Source organism: Stegodyphus dumicola, chromosome X2 (assembly GCF_044657685.1).
Source record: "Stegodyphus dumicola isolate Sdum_Otavi_A_Nest chromosome X2, ASM4465768v1".
Lineage (NCBI taxonomy): Eukaryota > Metazoa > Arthropoda > Arachnida > Araneae > Eresidae > Stegodyphus > Stegodyphus dumicola.
Window position 1 is genome coordinate 9,127,971 of NC_140781.1, and position 19,381 is coordinate 9,147,351.

At 32.3% G+C, this 19,381-nt stretch overlaps 1 protein-coding gene across 5 annotated transcripts in view; it reads right to left on the reverse strand.

Annotated features, from left to right (window-relative positions):
- LOC118193196 (uncharacterized) overlaps nt 1–19,381 on the reverse strand; it is a 59,739-nt gene that overhangs the window by 21,286 nt on the left and 19,072 nt on the right. For 4 of the 5 annotated variants that reach the window (XR_004758891.2, XM_085809481.1, XM_035364245.2 and 1 more), the window contains exons 5-7: nt 14,234–14,355; nt 10,462–10,596; nt 1,089–1,200 (exon numbers count right to left, since the gene is read on the reverse strand). Coding sequence is in view for 4 of the 5 variants with exons in the window: in XM_085809481.1 (XP_085665607.1) it covers nt 1,089–1,200; nt 10,462–10,596; nt 14,234–14,355 (369 nt within the window). In the remaining variant the exon portion in view is untranslated. The remainder of the gene's footprint in view (nt 1–1,088; nt 1,201–10,461; nt 10,597–14,233; nt 14,356–19,381) is intronic. The other variant, XM_035364246.2, reaches the window with a different exon arrangement.

A 19,381-nucleotide genomic window follows, 5' to 3' on the forward strand; every position in this document is an offset into this window, starting at 1 on the left:
TAGGAGACTGCTAACTAATCTAAACTTTCAGTTAAAAAATATTGGTCAAAGAAAAATTATAATAGGATTAAAAGTAAATTCATTCTGTACATTTTTTGCAAAGTATTATGCTATGTAACTAATACATGTTTTTATTATTTCTGCATAAATTTTATCAATTATATTAACTTGCTGCACTCTCCTCACAGTTACACAAGCAAAACTCATTTCTCATCCACAAAAGGTGAATGACAATATGGGTTGCAAAATACAATTTTCATTTCCAAATCATATAGCTGAGTCAGGGTTTTAGATGATTATGGCAAAGCACACAAGGGCTATCTACCTATGGGAAGGGATGCCTTTGTGGAGGATTTTCTAAGGGAAACTGGCTCACATATAGACATTACACATAGGATATACTTCAGGAAAACTGTAAGTGCATAAGAAATTTAACATCCGTGCTATAGGAACATAAAATATATTTATAAATCTCAGCATTTTGTTGTGAGATTATGTAAGGTAACATAATAAAAATTCAAACGCTGATAAAAAGGACTTTTATATAGTAATTCTTTAAAGTCTCATTAATAACTGACTGGATGCCCTAAGGTATTAGGGTAAATGCACAAGGTAGAAAACTAATAATACATTTACCCTAATTCCTATCTCCTTGTAACGACCTATTTATACCACAGCCAAAGCAGATCAATGGCAAAACTTAAAACGTTCTGACAAATACATCCCAGTCTCGAAAATGTGTTTTCAAGAAATTTCCAAACTGTTACCAAGTTGGCAAGGAATCGTCGAATGTCATCCAGTGGGTGACTAAAATCTGAAGTTCAAAAACCCAGATCTCGGTTTATTTAAACTATTCTTCCAATCACAATATTCATCTACTGATCTATTACTGTATTATATTTTACTAAATAAAATAAAATAAAAATTACTTTAATGAAATAAAAATTACTTAAAAGCATAAAAAGTGCTTACAAGTTGAAGACTAAAGGAGTCTTAATAGGATAAAATTAATAAAGTATAGTTTAATCTTTACTTCCAGAAGTAATGCAACGAAATATACATAAAAGTTACCCACTTATCTAACTCACTTTTTCTTTTTATTTGACAGCCACAGGCTGTTTTCAAGACAGACAGCAGAATTCTTGATGTCGTTCTGTAATAAATCTTGTAAAGCAAATTTGGAGCTTCAGATACACATCCCTTATATATATAGAGAGAGAGAGAAAAGTAGTTTAACATGAATATATAGTGGTTAAAAACACTTCAATAAAATTAATATAAATTTTCAGTTACCCATTATCATTAACCATTGCAATAAGACACAACGGCTAGAAACCATATTAACGTCGTGAGTTCCTTTTGCTAAATTTGCAGCAAATTAGATGTCAGATTTTCATCTCTCTCTCTTAAGTGAATGAGTTTTGTTTTGGTTGCAAAGTGTATAATCAGGACTTAATTTCTAAAATTAGCTCTATGGAAGGATGTCAGGAAAGATGAAAACAAAGAAAACGGTAAATGAAATAACAGAAATTTAACTTCAATAAAAGATAATGAGATAAATAAAATTTTTACAGGCTAAATTAATGATGACTAGTTAAATACGAGTAATAAAATAACAGGGCCTATTTTACTGGGGACTTAGTTGGAATTAAAATTTCAGACAAGAACTAAAAAATAGAGAAGCCAGGCTCTAGCTGAATTTCAGCCTTCAATATACAGCCTAATGTACTATTTCAAGGGATAACAGCAACAAAGATTTTTATTTTTTCTAACATACCAGTGAAACAATGCACAAAAGTTAAAGCATCTCAAATGAGAATAAAATAGTAAAAACAGTATGAGAGTATGAAAGGAAATTTTGAGAAATGTGGGCATGAAAACAAACAGAGAAGAATCCAATACATTTGGCCATGATTTCCTCCTGACACAATTTTAACTGAAGCAGAATGTGACAAGAGAAAAGAAATTCTCACAAATCCAAGTGTTAACTTGTAAGCTGAGAACAAACACAATGTTCTAGAAAAGAGACCCTTTATTTAATCACATTAGTTTGAAAAGTCCGGAGGTGCTCTTTACCATAGGAAGTCACTAGTATTAAACATGTTTGAGCCATTTATCTTAATATTTCACTGTGTTAATACTATCACAAATTGAAGCCCATTTACAGCTTCTAGAAATAAACAACACTCCCCTTCCTTGTTCCATTGTAAATCACAAGAAACAAATTGCTGATACCAAATTAAAAAAAATATGACATCATGACCAAGCAGTTTCAGGAATAAAACAAAATTAACTGTCCTCAAACCAACTCTCTTAAATTTATTATAGTTCCTGGAAAATAAGCTTTTCCTGCCCCACATACAAATTCTAACCTCTATACAAAGGTTTATTTCCTAAAAATAAAAAAAAAAACAGACATGCATTCAGAAGTTAGAATTGATTTTTAAAATTTACTCCTAACTGAAGCAAAATTTTATGAGATCAAAAGAATTTTCAGTTGATACTCAGTTCAATTTCAAATGATTTGACAGAGTCTATTCATTTAGGCCCAGCTAGAATTAGGATTTATCTAAAGAATTTAGAAATATCAAAGCTGGGCTTCAGTGGCCTCCGGTGCAATTTATGATCTGCATATAGTCCTGGATGGCTAAGTCATCTGCAAAGAACAGATAAATGCAAAGTCCTGTAATCTTTAACTCAGTAATAAACAAATTTCTTGGCTAATATTTCAGCTTAAAAAAGGGGGGACAGTTTCAGAGGATGAACAGTTTATTTTTTAACAAACAACTGATCAGAGCACAAGCAGCCTTCTTCACTATGCCAAGCGAAGATTCAAATACTTAAGGTTTGATGAAAATATGCTTAATAATAGACTTCAATGAGAAAAACCAGGTTTCTGCTTTCATGTCCATATCTATTCAAGTTTTTTTGGAGGGCTAGTGATGTGTGCTTAATATTACTATCACAATGCTGCCTTGTACAATATTCAGTTTCATACCTTATTTGAATGGCCAATATTATTAAAACCTGTTGAGCGGGAGACATATTTTCTTAAAATAACTTTGCTTTTTTTTAAAAATATCATACAATGAGACGGTTTCAGTACTTTCCATCAAAAAAATTCATGTACACAGAGGTAGTGTAATTTTAATTACTTATGATCTAATTATAGGTCAGTCACCTGCAATACATGTTGGTCTTACTGACATTAGTGTGCTTGCTAATACAAATCACATAAAAAGCAGAAGACATCTTTTTTGAGGTTTTGCTTGATGAAATCCCATGTAACAAATAAAATACAATTATCTATTGTATTGAGGAATGACAATGTTCAAGAAAATTTCTAAAAATGGTATTTGCAGTTTTTCTGATGTCAGTCTAGATCAAAATGCATTAAGAATGTTGAGGAACTTGACTGTTTCATCATCAGAAACAGGCATTCCAAAAAACATGAAAAAATAAGTACACAGATGAAACATTCATGAAGATTATTCATTTACACCCACACAAAAAAAACAAATAAACTATTGGGATCTGGCTATAAAAAATCAATTAAATTTTCAAAATGTTACTAAGAACACAATAAAAAAGAAATTGATTCACATTTTATATTGCAGAGGTGATAGCTTGAGTGACAGATATTGAACAATGATGACTAGATGGAGTGTAGGATAATCCAAGTTATCTACTCAAGATATTCCAATATAATAAAAACCTCAGACCTCTCATTATGTACATTAATCAATCAAAGCATTATATATTCACTGCTCTAATACCACACTGCTCCACTTGTGAGAGGAAAACAGCTGATACTCATCATGGTATGGATTATACAAATTCTTAGTGTGCAGAGGATGACTGTACCAGATCTGCAAAGACCATATAACTTCTGCAGATTATATAAGGGGGTGGATGATGAGCTCTGAACTAGCACTTGATGGCATTCCTGACATGCTCGATGGGATTAATATTCAGTAAGTTATGTGAAACACAATAGTATATCTCTTAAACCACAGTAGCAAATCTGGCCTCGCAATAAAAAATGTTGTCCCACAGGAAAAGTCTACCCTATGGTGGGGAAGACAGAAGCCATGAAAAGGTGGAGAGAGTCAGCAACAATGCTCACATAATTCACACCTATCATGGTATGTTCTAAACCAACCACCTGCTGCAAGGGCATTCATCAGAATGTTCCCCAAAACATACCTCTCATAAACCGCTCATTTACATCATACAGTACATGAATCATTCAAAAGTTCACTTGGAAGACTGCATACCCTGGCATGGCGATCAATGTGATATACAACAAATTGTTATTCATATGACCAGGCAATTCTTTTCTATTGCTGCTCAGTTTAATCCTGATGTTTATAGGCCTGGCGCAATCGTATACGCTGCTTGGCTAGTGGAATTAGGAAGATACGTTAACTTAGAGACATGACATATGACATGTTTTTGAGTTTATTATTTAACAGAATCTGCTGAAATGTGTAATTGGGTACATCTTACACAAAATGCATTCAGCTATCATTCTCCACTGTATTCATCTGCCAGCTGAACTATTATCAGTTGCCTATTTGCTTTCATTAAAAGAGAAAATCTTAAAATTCTGTATTTATCCATCAAGTGAGAATGGCTAATGCCTCAGTGACTACTGCTGATTTGATCATTCTTCTACTTTTCAGACACAAACAACACCAGCTAGTTTTCAGGCCATCACAATCTGACCTTTACTAAAACTGCTTAAATCAGAAGCCTTTCCAATTGCATTGTATTGCATTTCAATAGAATGATGCCTCAGTATATACAGCAGCCTTAAATAACATGCCATCTACAACTTTCTGGTGAGAATGATTTAGCTATTGATGGCATAGTACTTCATTTGTTGCAGGCTTCATTGTTGTTCATTTGCTAAAGAAAGGTATAAAATTCCCCGTTTCAATGACTCAGAATGAAAAAACAAAAACAAAAACAAAACAAAAAACAAATTAAAAAAAAAACCACCACAGATAAACAATTTCATTTGCTGAACAGTAAATGCTTGAAAGTTTCTATACTATGCCACTGTGAAATACCACATTTTGTCATTTCCATTCAGCTACTGCCAAAAGTAAGAAATTATTAGTGCTATAAGCTTTGTAATGTATCAAAAGGCATATAGATCATGAAAATCTTTTATTATATTATGATAAAAAAAAACATTATTGTACATAAGAAGCTCAATCCTTATCTTCTAAATCACAAATTCTAAAAAATGCATTTTTCTCTGCGACATGCAAGGTTAGGCTTCATGAAGAAGTTTGCTAAGGAAAGAGATGCAAGTGAGCTAAGATTCAAACAGGCAAGTAAATTTCAACTTTTGCACTTTTGATTGGTATTCCTTTTTTCTTGTCTCAAGGTAGCAACAAATATGCTGAGCACTTCCAGCAAGAAATTTCTGACGTTCAGAAGTAACAGAATCTAATGGTTGATACTCATAAGAGAATACACAGCAAAAAGTCACATATGCTCAACTTTCAGATAATATCCTTTCTTGATGTAATTATATATTTAAGTATACTTAAGTAGATTTAATTATATGTAATAAATAGACTTACGGAAAATTTCAACTACTTACTTCAACATAAATATCATCAAATTCACATACTTTGATTTGTGCAACCAAAAAATGGAAAAATACCCAGTCAAATTTTGATCACAATATACTTCAGTAAAAATATCATAATTTCATATAGTTGCTACATAAAAAGTACCAAAAGGAACTTTTTTTTCCATAACTAAATTGCTCAAAATAAAAGTTCATCCTCATACATAAAAATCTGTCCATTTCCCCATTGCATACAATAAAGAGTGGACACTGAAAATTTCAAATATACAGGAACTGACAGTACAGCAAATAGTTACGCCCTATAAAGATTACTGCACATGGTTGAAAAGGAATGTGTCTAGAGAAATTCATATATCATGCTAGACATACAATTCAATAATTAAAACTGTAGCATAAAAACTATGGGATAAATTACCTTTTTATTAATCAGAGGTTTTAAACAATGTGTTGTTTTTATTCAAAATGGGACTATCAAATCAAATATTACACAAACATCTGGGAAAATGTACAAGCTATGAAGCAACATTCTACATTGATGTAACTAAAATATATTCTATTATAACTTCAAAGCAAAGCATAATACATAACAAAAACAGTTATAGATTTTTTTAATTTGTTTTAGTTAAGTACGCTATAATTTTGGGAGATGCAAATGAAGAAATTTTGAATTTTTAGAAATGCAACACTGCAGAAAACAAAAAGAGAAAGAACATCAACATTTCTGATAAGTTTTGAGTTATTGCTGCTCGTAAAATAATGTAAATTAAATAAATATTAAAATTGTTGGTATTATCTGCATATGATTAGTAAAGTGTGAATATCTTTTGATGTTGCACATTATTAATAAAATCATATTTTATGAATTTAGGAAGATAGCAGATTTGGTAGACCAAAACAAAATACTTAAAAGGCAAAGAAAACTTTTTGTAGATTTTGGATGGTTTTTTTTTCTAACAAAATTTTAGTAAGTATTATTACAAAAGCCTAAAAAATGAATATGAAGACAAATACGAACTGTTAAAACTTCTGTTTCAAACATGATTAAAATAACGTGAAAAAGAATTTAATCATTAACAAATTCGTAAAGGATTTTTAAACACCAGGATCAGAAACAAGCAATGGCTAAAAAGAAATAAGTATTTACTTTAGAAACAATGCAACTACAGAAATAATAGCAGACAGAATGCTTTAGAGAAAGCATGGGCTACTTGCCTTCAACTATACACCTTAATGAAGCATTTTCTAATAAAAAAAATGCAACATGGCTTAATGCTACAATCATAACAACTAGCAGCTACTAAAATGCAGCTTTGGCTTTCTGGTGATTTCTGTAATGTATAACATGATTTCCCTTGGAAAGTCTTATAAAAGTATAAAATTTAAATATCTTACCTCTTTACATCTGAAAAGCCAGTATGTTTGCTTTAAACTATGAGACTGCAGGTTTAAAATAAGTCACAACTTCATCAAAAGTTCTGTTTATTCCAATTACATAGCATGTCCACATAATGGATACAATTTGCAGTATGGCATTGTTAAAGACGCGTTTATCTTCCTATATACATGTAGAATTCCAAGCGTTCAGTTATTTAATTTACAGAATCAACGCATGTAAATTTGTCCATACGGCAAATGACTAATGTTACAATCACAGAAAGTCTTTTAACTTTGAGCACTAAATACTTTTGAAGAAACATATGTGAATCTGCTCATCTAAAGATACATAATGATAAAAAAATTACAGCATAAAACTTTGTTAAAAGGCACTTAAAAAAGTTAAAATGAATGACATTAAACAATAAAGTTTTATTTTGGAGTTTTCCAAAATTTCAAATTCCCATTTTATGTCCTCAGATTACAGATAATCACTTCCAGACAAAAATGCAAATTAATAAATGCAAAACTTTATGAAGGAATTATATGAATTTTATGATAATGAATAATAATAAGAATTTATGGAATTTTAAGAAGGGCAACTGGGAGCTCTTTTGAAACGTTATTGATCAAAATGTATTACAAAGTAATCTCATAAAGATCTTGATACAAGATGGCTGTTAAAAAAGGAAACTGTGATTCAGGCTGCAAAACAAGCTATCTCAAGAGGTAATTTTCAAGATTGGCTCCATTTTTCATGCAAGCCTCTCCACTCACGAAATCTCCCTTGGAGAAAAGGATACATCTAATTTATAATCTAAGGGATACAAGTAACCTTTTGATTTAAATCGAACTCTCAAAAATTAATGCAGAAATAAAATGAACCTATGCACTGTTTAACAAAACAAGCTGCAGCAATCTGTGCACTAATACTAATGATTGAACTTCTAATACAAAATTATGGAAGCTTGTAAAGAAAATCAGTAATAAACAACTCTAGTATGAGGTTTGTAACTGCCTTTTGGGTCACCACTACCAAAAAATAAGTAATCTTAACTTTTATGAGAGAAGATAAAAAATGTTGAAGAATAGGATCAGGCACATTGTTCATGGTTGCCGAAGTAACATACATAAGAGAGCATTTTCACTTAGCCCTAGAGGTAAAGAGTCTCTCTTGGAAATTTTTAATAAATCCTGAAAGCTAGGTACATTTCCTAAAGATTGGAAATGCGCTCTTGTTGTATCAATTATAAAACCTAATAACCGCACCAGATTGTCAAATAGTTTTAGACCTATTGCATTGACTAGCTTTCCTTATAAGCTAATGGAAAAAATGATTTTACACAGACTGACATTTTACCTGGATTCTTATAATTTATTGCTGAGAGAACAATGTGGTTTTAGGAGGGGACACTGCTATTGATCAAATACTATACTTTAGACAGAGTCAAGAGGCTTACATAATTGAAGCCCACTAACAACATGGTGGCAATGTTTTTAGACCTGACAGAAGCTTTTGATCGGGTCTGGATGCATAAGCTGATCGTAAAGCAACTTGATACTTTACAATTTGATGGGAAGGCACTTGCATGGTTTGAAGATTTTCTTAGGGGTAGATCTTTTTTAGTCAACTTTAATGAGTCCTATTCTAGAGATTACAGACTAAGCCAGGGTCTACCTCAAGGCTCAATGATGAATCCTCTATTATTCTCATTATATTTGGCAGAGACTGAGGCAGTTATTACCCAGAGATGCTAAAGTGGACTATTTGTGATGATCTAATATTATGGAACTCTGGGCTAGATACTAAAGTGGCTGAAAATAATATCAATTCCACCTTTACTAAAGTGGAATTTTTTTCCAACCACTATAAAAACTCTATAATTATCTGCATATTGTTATGATGGATCAGTCTTTACCATATATTAAACATCCTAAATATTTGGGCTACAAGCTTGATCCAGAGTTGTTGTGATAAAACACACGGAAAACCTGGTTCTGAAGGGCAGGAAAAGGCCCTTTGATCAATAGCATTCTTAAGTATATGTCTAGTACTGAGTGGGAGGCAGATTTATCTAATCTCAAATCTACATATATGTCACTGATAAGACCCATTTTGGAATGCAGTTCGGAGATTTACTCTTGTGCTTTTCCAACAAATTTGGCTAAACGTGAGCATGTTCACTTGAGTGCAACCCATCTAATTTGCTACCTTATGCAACAGCTGCCCGGCTAAAATAGCCCTCACTGAATGTGATATACAAATGTTGAATTTGAGACACAAAGCTAAACTGTTAAAATACCTTAATAAACTATATTGTTATGGTAGTCAGAAGTTTATACATCTTAATAATCGGGTTTCTAATCAAAGATTGAAAAAAAACAGTTTGTTAATTATCAATTACTTTAATTAAATTTTTTATTATGATTGAAATTATGTTTCCATGTAAAGCGTACATTTTATCGATTATTATGTAATGCGTACTTTCCGAAATTGCGTACTGGTCTTAGCAGGAGAAAATGTCCCAGTCTGTAAGCACAGCACATGTGTAACAGCTCCAATCCTGAGGGAGCGCTATCTTCCGCGGGCTGCCATTCCGAACGGGTTAATAGCTTTAAGACTAGAAACCCTAAAGATATCTGGATTTTGACTGACAGTCACATTTCTATCCAGCATATACAAAACTGGCCTCATATTGGTTATAAGTCTTCACTCTTTATTTTGGTCTTATTGCAAAAACTCTCTTCTCGTCATGACATGTATCTGAAATGGATTCCCTTCACATATTGGTTAACAGTGGTAATGAAATGACTGATGCCCTGGCTAAGGAAGGTACATCAATGACTGATCACTGGCAGCCTGACCTTTTTGGAGATCTGCTCGTGAGTTAGATCTACAGTTGCCTCTTCCTGGCATTTCTCCTCCGGTTCATGATTGGTACTTTGGCAGGCAGCCAGGAGGCGCTATTGCTTTGATAAGGCTACTAAGTGGACATCTGAAACACTTTAAATCTGATTGGAGAAATATGATCTAACCTGTCTGTAAGAAATGTAATACTGATCATTTCACTCCTGGACATCTCACCTGTTTGGGACTTGTAAAAGAGGATCTAATGAAAACAGCTACCTTTGCATGGGAAATATTGTTGGCTCTTGGACTCATGGATCTGGTCTAGCCGAATGGCTAACCAGTTAGGATCAGTAGTCAGGTAGTCTGCCTTTGGCGATCTAAACTTTACATGTAATTTCTGCCTGGACTGCAAGGTTATAACAACTCATTTTAACTGACTTTGCATAGAATCAATTCTAATTGCTTCCTAACCAATTTGAGAGGACCTTGCTAGCAAGACCTAAGCAGGATCTTTAGTTGAATAAATGTCTATTAAATTAGTAATATTATGTTCCATTATTGTATTTCTAAATATATATAAAAGGCAAAGAGCAAACTCTGAAATTCAGAATATTTAAAAAAATCTTACCTCTAGATCTTTAACTTGCTTTAAAACAGAGCTTTCTAACTTGTGTTTGGTAGAAGGGATAATTTTTGACGTCACTGAATGCTTATCTGTTGAAGCACCTGGTATCTCCCTACTTTTCAATAATTTAGCCGCATGCTACAATTACAGAAAGTTCATTTAAAAACTTGGATAAACAGAGTATGAAATTCTGACAATTAATGCAGTAAATTAGAAATATAGTTACATCATTACAGTTTACAGTTCATACAGATACTATAAAATCCCACACATATGCAAATTAACTAAATTTGAAAAACAAGTACTGTGATTAAAATAAAATATAATTCTACACACATGAATGCAAAAATAAAACACAACAAGAATTTTAATTTATTCAACAGTCACACTGACACATACATCAAATGGGATGGAAAAAAATTATGTTTGATGGGAGGTACAAAACTGGAGAGCTTGAGTAGAAAAGTTTGCATTAGACCATAGAGAATGGAGAGCAAAATTGAAGGCTTGAAGCACCAGTTTTGCATAAAAAGAATACATAAATGAATGAAATTTAACATAAAAGTACAATTATGCCTTAATAAAAGTAAAATAACTTTCTATCCTCAATCAATGTCCAAATTTGTTCTGAGTCAAAAAAGTTTGGGGTCTCACTTTGTTTTCGAAAATGAAGACCCACAACCTGAGAGGTTTGCTACAGTAAAGTTTGCTGTGCATATTGGCATACAGTGTTGTTGTCGTAATTACAATAACAGAAAAAGAAAACCTGTTCAGACAAGTTTAGCCACTTGTTATTTTTCTTCAGAAAGACACTTAGAAATTGGTGTTGCTGCCCCACCTAACATACCAACTCCTTCCATCTTTCATATGGCCTCTTCAGAATTAACGTTTCCTTTACTTGTTGAGTCTTTAGGTCTTGTTTCCTTTACTTATTGAGTCTTTCTTTTACTTGTTTAGTCTAAATGACTAAACTTTTAGTCATTTAGGGGACAAGTCTGACATTGACTTACCCACATCCATGTAAAGATCTACTAGCCACATCCTCCCCCCATACATAATATGCCTCAAGGATGACAACCCAAGGTGCATATAAAAGTAATCCTGGCACTTTCTGATTACCCACTTCCTCTCCTGAAAAGTTGCCAACTCTTGGTGACTAATTTTCACCAAACTAAGTTGTGAAAGACAACAGCCATTTTCAAAAATCATGAAATACTACGAACTACATACAACAGCAAATAATTAACAGAATTAAAAATGTAAAAACATCTCAAATTTTATCTTAAAAATATATCAGAGAATTCCAAAAATTTGGCAACGTGCACAACTTGGCAATGCATAAACTATCATTTCCCTGCTTATGCAGCAATCTCTTTTTCCTGATAAAAATCAGGCAATTGGACTGTTTTCTCATTGCACATGTTGTAGTTTTTCCATGTTTGCTTTAAAAACATCAAATTGCACAAATTGTAACATTGGTACACAGAGGCCATTGCTTATGAAATACAACTTCTGGAAAATTTTACATTCTCTACTGTTAGGCAAAACACCACATTTCTGATGAAACGCAATGCTTTCTTTTTCATCAGCCACCAATCTCCACACCCCATTACCATTCTTTACATGAAAAGAACATGTTCTCAAATGCGACAAAAAAAACACTAATCAGAAAAGTAGCCATTAAATCTGAGAGCAGAAATCAGTTTATTTGCTGAATGCATGCATACCAGGACAGCTGATGTCATGGGCTGCTTATTTTGACAACATAGCACATTGACCTGTGAATGCTTTTCAGAGGGTTTAGGGTAAACACAGAGTAGCATATTTCTTTATAATTTCTTATTTATAATGTATTGTACTTAAATTTTAAAATGTGTTTATTTATTTGTTTTAGCATTTCTAATTGTTTATTTGATAGTCTATCAAACTATAATCTCACAAACACCATTAGGAGACATGTGTAGAGAATTTAGTATCCATATATGAACAAATTCATGGTATGAAAAGTTGTTTGAAATATAACTTGTTCATAAGGTGAAAAGCATCCGTATTAGACTTTAATCCTAAAATGACAAAAACTACAAACCAACAGGTCTGCCTCTCAGTAAATTAAAGACTTCCATAAATGTAAGTTTGTATACCATCTCATTTTACATTTCAAAATCTTATATAACAATTTTAAAGAAAACAAGACAAACATATCAAACAGATAAACATAAGTATTTTATATGATTTTTTGTACTTTGCATTATAGCAACTTCAATAGAGTTTCAGCTAAGCACATGAAATTGTCTACAAATTTCTAATAAGACATTCAGTCAATAATATAAAAAGACCTGATAAAATCATCGAGAGTGGTGAATCTCTCTTCGTAAGATTAAAGAATAATGCAGGAAAAGTGCTGGCACAAAAGCAAATTTTAAGCAGCATTTGCCATGACAACAATGAGCGCTTCTTGGTTCAAGTTGCAAACAGAAACACAGAAACCCTCTTGGACAACATTCAACAACATCTGATCGGGGATTTAAGATTCACACAGCCTGCTGTAACAGTTATAAAACAGAAGACTCTGAGGAAGCTCATTTCTTCTACATAGTTATGAATGATAACTACAATTTTCTGGGTCCTGTGGCAAGCATTCATACATAAAAAGTGAGACAGTTGCAGGAATCAGTGAAACAGCAACACAAAAAGCACAGGAGCATGGAATCACCATAACCTGGAGTTCTACTATCAGGGTTCCTGTCCAGGCATCATATTGGCATTGATAATGTGTTTGATGCATTATTGGTAATTATTGCTGAATTGTGGCCATCAAAAGTGTCTGCTTAAAATAAATTTCAGCCATGTTCCCATATGTTGCTTAATTTAAATAAACTTCTAACAAAACAGTATGAAATAAAGAATACAAATTTATATTCAACTACCTCCATATATATATATATATGTAATAATTAAATTCCATAGTCAAAAATACACTTAAAAGTCTAACTGCATGTTCTTTTTATTTTTAATGGCGACAGTCTCTTATTTGAAAGTACGTGGAATTAAATCCACAGCCCCATAGTCAAGTTGTTTTTCCAGCCTTTTCTACACGTACAGTTATAGAATGTTCTGGAGATATTTAAAGCGAATTGGAATGGCTGACGTCATTTCTTTGAAGCTCCGCCTTTCCAGAGGCTACAAAAGGGCTCGCAAAAGAATATCGGGGTCTTTTTCTTTAATGTAATGATGCAGTAAACTCCATACAAAAAGTTATTAGTACTTTTTATTTACTCCGGAGATATGATTTTTGTAACTACTATTTCTCCTGAATAATAATAAATGGATTCTGTTTTTTTAAACTTATTGTCTGATAATTTGAGCTACGACTACATCTATGATTCTTCACCAATTTATTTATTCTGGACAAAAGCTTATACATCACACACACATATATATATATTAAATAAAATATATATTGTAGAGACACTGAATGAATTCCTGTGTCTAATGTTACCCATTTCTCAACAAGGCTGAAATTCAGCGACTGCACTTTTTTTCTCACCAAGACTCCATCAAACTACATAAAATAAATTCCAGTGAAATTTTATTTATATGAAATAAATATTAAAGCATGGACCATGTTTAGATTGCATTTCTTAGAGAATACATAACAATCTAATGCTATTAATCAAAACAATATAATGTACTTAAGGACATTTAAACAGAAAGGGATACATATGCATCTGCCACTTAAATTTTACAATCAACAGGAAACAAATGAATATCTTACTCGACAATCAGAAAAACTGATGAGCATATACATTGACAAATTCCATGATGACACTAAAGCTCTGGTTCTCACAGTCAGCCATAAATTAAAACAATCTAAAGTTGCTTGAATTTGAAGAATACCTGAAATCAATATTTAGAGAAAAGGAAAATATCAGGGAAAAAATAAAAACTCATAGAGTTAGTTAGAAACTTCTAGCTCAGACTTCAGTGTGATTTAGCACTGGTAAAAGAACACATTTTAAGCAAGAATAAGAAATCAATTAGTGCTTTTACTATCTTTTTCTTGAATCTCAATTCATGATGATGTCTCACAGAGGAATAAGATTTCAATGCCATTAGCAATTATTTTTCAGACGAAAACAGTAAAGCAATGTAGTACACAAATAATATTTCTTTGGGAATAAAAGAATACATACATTATTTTTACACCAGGCTCAAAATTGGTCCTAAAGCATTTCAATCAATTCAAGAATATTAAACAAAAATGCTATTTAGAATCAAACACTTCTGCCTTTATCTTATTATATATATATATATCAGAATCTTTTCTGTTTCTTTATAATAATAGAAATAGCCTTGTTAAACATACAATGAGCACTTTGTGTTAAAAACTTACTTGATAAAACTTAAAGCATCTTACTATGCAAAATAGGTTGCATTACACAAAACAGGAAATTTTACATTTACTATTCAGAACAGTTTTAACTCTTCTATTCCTCACAAGAAAAGCCAGAAACGTGAAGTAATGAACAGAGGCATTTTTCAACACCTTGATTTTCTTCATAACTAGGAGCATTCTCTTTATTACAGAATATTACAATATTATATCCAAATGAGTATTTGAGTGAAAATAAATAATACACCGGATCTCTGTGGATTTTTGTATACATTTCAAACTTAAGTTACAAAAAATTAAGAAAGATATAAAATTTCTTACTCACTAAAAATTTAATTACAAAAGCTAATAATATTTGACGTGAGATTCTTTTATTGCTTTTAATGCATCCTGGTGATATTTGATTTCATGATGGGTAATGGCAAGCATCTGAAGAGTTCCAGAATGAATATACTTCTTCATTAATGGAGGTGTTAATGCAAAAAGAATCAGTGTAATATTCATAAATCTGCAGAACGAGTTTCAAAGGTTTAAATAATAAACTGTTTTCTTCAGCTGTAGAAGAGTAAATGATTAGGGATACCTGTGTGCAGGTGGTAACAATGAGAAGCAGGAAGTTAAAACTACTGGCACCATCTATTGGTAAAAAATGAGAAGTAATTATGAAATAATATTTCTAAAAGCTGAGGGCATCAATAGAATTGGGATCGTTAATTAGAACTGAAAGATTTCTGCAAATGTGAAATTTTGCTAGAAAATCTAATTTGCCAACAGAAGGTATTTTATGAATAATTTTAGCAGCTGAAAAATGGAAAATGTCATTTTCTGACCAAAGTGCTGGGCAACATAGCATTTATACATTTCTTTCTTCTTAACACATCCCTTATGTTCATTAGCATGAGATTTTAAGGCTCTCTTAGTTTGATAAATGAAAACCAAACCACATTGGCAAGGAATCCTGCATACATACTAGGAGTTCATATCCATAATGGGAGCTTTAAGTATGAGAATGGGAATTTTAATGATACAAAAGAAAATGGCGTGAAAGTTGAATTTTTATAAAATATATGCAATTTTCTAGCTAATAGATAGAATAAAAGGCACGATAACAGAGTTCTTATAATCTCTTAAAATGAGAGTGTGCTTTTCGATGTGTTGATATGGGAATTGTTTAACTGCTTGGATAATAATGCTAGGTGAAAAGCCTTTATCCATAGCATCTGCTTTTAAGTAGTTTAGTTCTTTATCAAGTGCTGATTTGGAAGATTATACTCAAAAATGCTTAGAAAACAAAGGAATACAATGAAGGTCACTTCTATTTAGTCAAATTACGTGAAGTGTGGTGGAAGGCAACATATGCAGGTTTACAGTATACAGTAGTACTGAAGTTGAATATGTTGCATGTAACCAAGATGATGCAGAATGGAAGGAAATTCGATGCGTGAAGTTCAAAGGTAAACTAAATAGTAGGATAAATGGAATTCATTATTGGAAGAACTTTATTTAAATCATCTTTATTATCATCAAACAAAGTAAAGATTTTGCGAATGTAGCAGAGCCACATATGGAAGTTTATAATTTCAAATAATTTGGATTCATAATAATGAACATAGATAACAGCAAGCATAGGACTAAGAGGGTCTCCCATGGCTAGTCCCTCAGTCTGATTGTAATACTTGTCTTGAAAAACAAAATGAATTTATTTCAGACCGAACTGAATAAGGGAAATTAACGCATTAATTTTGATACATAAGTAATGAAATTCTCAAAGCCTGGTTTCTAGACATTTTAAAGAAATTTCTAGGAGAAATATTTCTTAATTTATTTATAAACTCTATTGAAATTTTTATGGTGTAAGTGTTACGAACTAATAATGCCAAAAATCTAGAAATTAGATATTTAGCTAAAGGGTAGGATACAGAGCCTAAATTTGATAGAATAGAACAGAATGATATACCACCTTTCTGAATTTTTGTTTGAGCATATAATCTGACACAATTCTCAACAGCTAGGATAAGTAATTTTTTTTCCCAAGCAAGTCAGATGAATTAATGAAGATTTAATTGCAGTTTTCATTTTTGAGATGTCTGGAGAATCTTTAGGGTTCAAATTATATGGGCCTTAGTTTAAGAGTTTAGCAACAAGATCAGTGTAAATATTTTTCTCCCTGACCCACCACTGTTGGCCTTTGAAATGACACCTGAGTTAGAATGAATTTCACACAACTCAGCTTTTTCTCTCTCGTTTAGATTAGGGTTCAAAGGTTAACTGTTAAATTTCACATTATGAGCAATAAGATACCTAATCATTTTGTTCTGTGCATCTGAAACTTTATGGAATTTGAAAGCTTTTTCAAAAGGAGCTACATTCAGATGGAAAGTTTTGAGGTTTCCAGAGGTTAAATTTATATTCCAGAATTCTCTTTTGTTGTTCTGGCAAACTAACAATAGAAATATTAACTATTAGTTTGGTTAAGACACAATAACATGCCAAACTAATACTAATTCAGAAGTAAAACAACAAAAATCAGCATTATATTTTCAAAATTTTCATAGAACTAGTTTCGATGATTTTAACGAACCACCATCCTCAGCTGCAAAACCGCAAATGAACGAGATAGAATATAATGACTAGATAAGATAAGAAAGCCTGGACATGAATAAGCAAGTGGCGCCATCTGTTGAGGAAACCAGAACTAAAACATAATTTCTCTAAAGGCCGAAAGCAAAGTTGGATTGGAATTAGGATCGTTAACTAGAACAAAAAGATATTTTTGAATGTGAAATGCCTTTAGAAAATCCAGTTCTCCAATGGAAGATGTTTTTTGAATAATTTTGGCAGCAGAAAAATTATAATAAAATAAAGTGTGATTTTCGGACCAACAAGGTTGAGCAACAGAAGACTTCTGTGTTTCCTTTTTTCTATAGCAGCATTCCTGCTATTCAGTTCACTTTTAAACTTGAGACTTGCAATTCTTTTCCATTTCTCGACATTATGGTTACACATAACACATCCAACTTCTGTATTACGGTTTACCGTAAACCTTCATCGGTTTGCCTTCCACCACACTTTAAATCATGTCATCCGATTAAACAAAAGTTAGCTTCATTTTATTCCTATGTTTTCCATGCTCTTCACGTTTGCTCCTCCAAACTATCCCTTGATGAACTAAATTATTTAAAAGCAATAGCTACTGACAGCAGCATTTCATCCAACATTATTAACGAAGCAGTTAAAAAATTCTCATCTCAACACACTAAAAGGCATACTCTTGTTTTAGGAGATTATAAAACTTCTGTTGTCATTCCCTTCTTTCCATCAATTAGCTATACAGTTGCACATATTTTGCAGAAATTTAACTTTCGGGTCGTTTATTCTCCCATCAATAAAATTCCGAGTTCCATACTCAAGGACCCCATTCCGGATATGAATTCCTGGGATATTTATAGAATTCCTTGCCAGTGTGGTTTAATTTACCTTGGCCAAACTAAGAGAGCCTTAAAATTTCGCGTCAAGAAACGTGAGGCATATGTTAGAAAAAAAGGAAACACAGAAATCTTCTGTTGCCCAACATTGTTGGTCCAAAAATCACTATTTCTCTGCTGCCAAAATTATTCAAAAAACATCTTCCATTGGAGAACTAGATTAGAGGCATTTTACATTCAAAAACATCTTTCTTTTCTAGTTAACAATCCTAATTCCAACCCAACTTTGCCTTCGGCCTTTAAAGAAATTACATTTTAGTTCTGGTTTCCTCAACGGATGGTGCCACTTGCTTATTCTTGTCCAGGCTTTCTTATTTTATCTAATCATTATATCCTATCTCGTTCATTTGCAGTTTTGCAGCTGAGGATGGTGGTTTGGTAAAACCATCGAAACTAGACCTGTGAAAATTTTGAAAATATAACGCTGATTTTTGTTGTTTAACCTTCCACGGGCGCAAGTATGTGTGACATACACTAGATTTTAATTTCGCATTTTTTTCGTAGACCAGAAGGCGCTATGACCGCGTGTTCTTGCCTATTCTCTCCTCTTCGTTCGCCCTTCTTTCAGTCGTCTGCTGGATTTCGAGGGGTTAATGCGAGTCTGCAGATTTACTATTTGTATTCCAGAAATACGTGCGACTGTTGAAGTAAGTTTTTGCTATATCTAATTTCCTTTTTTATTATAGAAAATCTTTATTCTTTTGCATCTAAATCTTATAATTTTGTATAATTTGTGTGCATAATTACTTTTAATGATAAAATAGAAGCACTGTATGCGTCACATATGCGCAACCATGTATGATATTTTTGTTCTTTTCTTTTCAGTTATGGCGAATAAAAGTAAAATACTCGACATGAATGATCTGAAGGATCTTGAGATTATAAGAAATATGCTTTTATGTGACAGTGATGACGATGAGGACATTATTTTAGATGAAAGCATTACAGATGAAGAAGAGCAAATTTCAGAAAAAGGTGATTCAGAATCGGAGATAAGTGCAGAGGGCAATTCTGAAGAGGGAAATAATGATGGTAATTCTTCCGA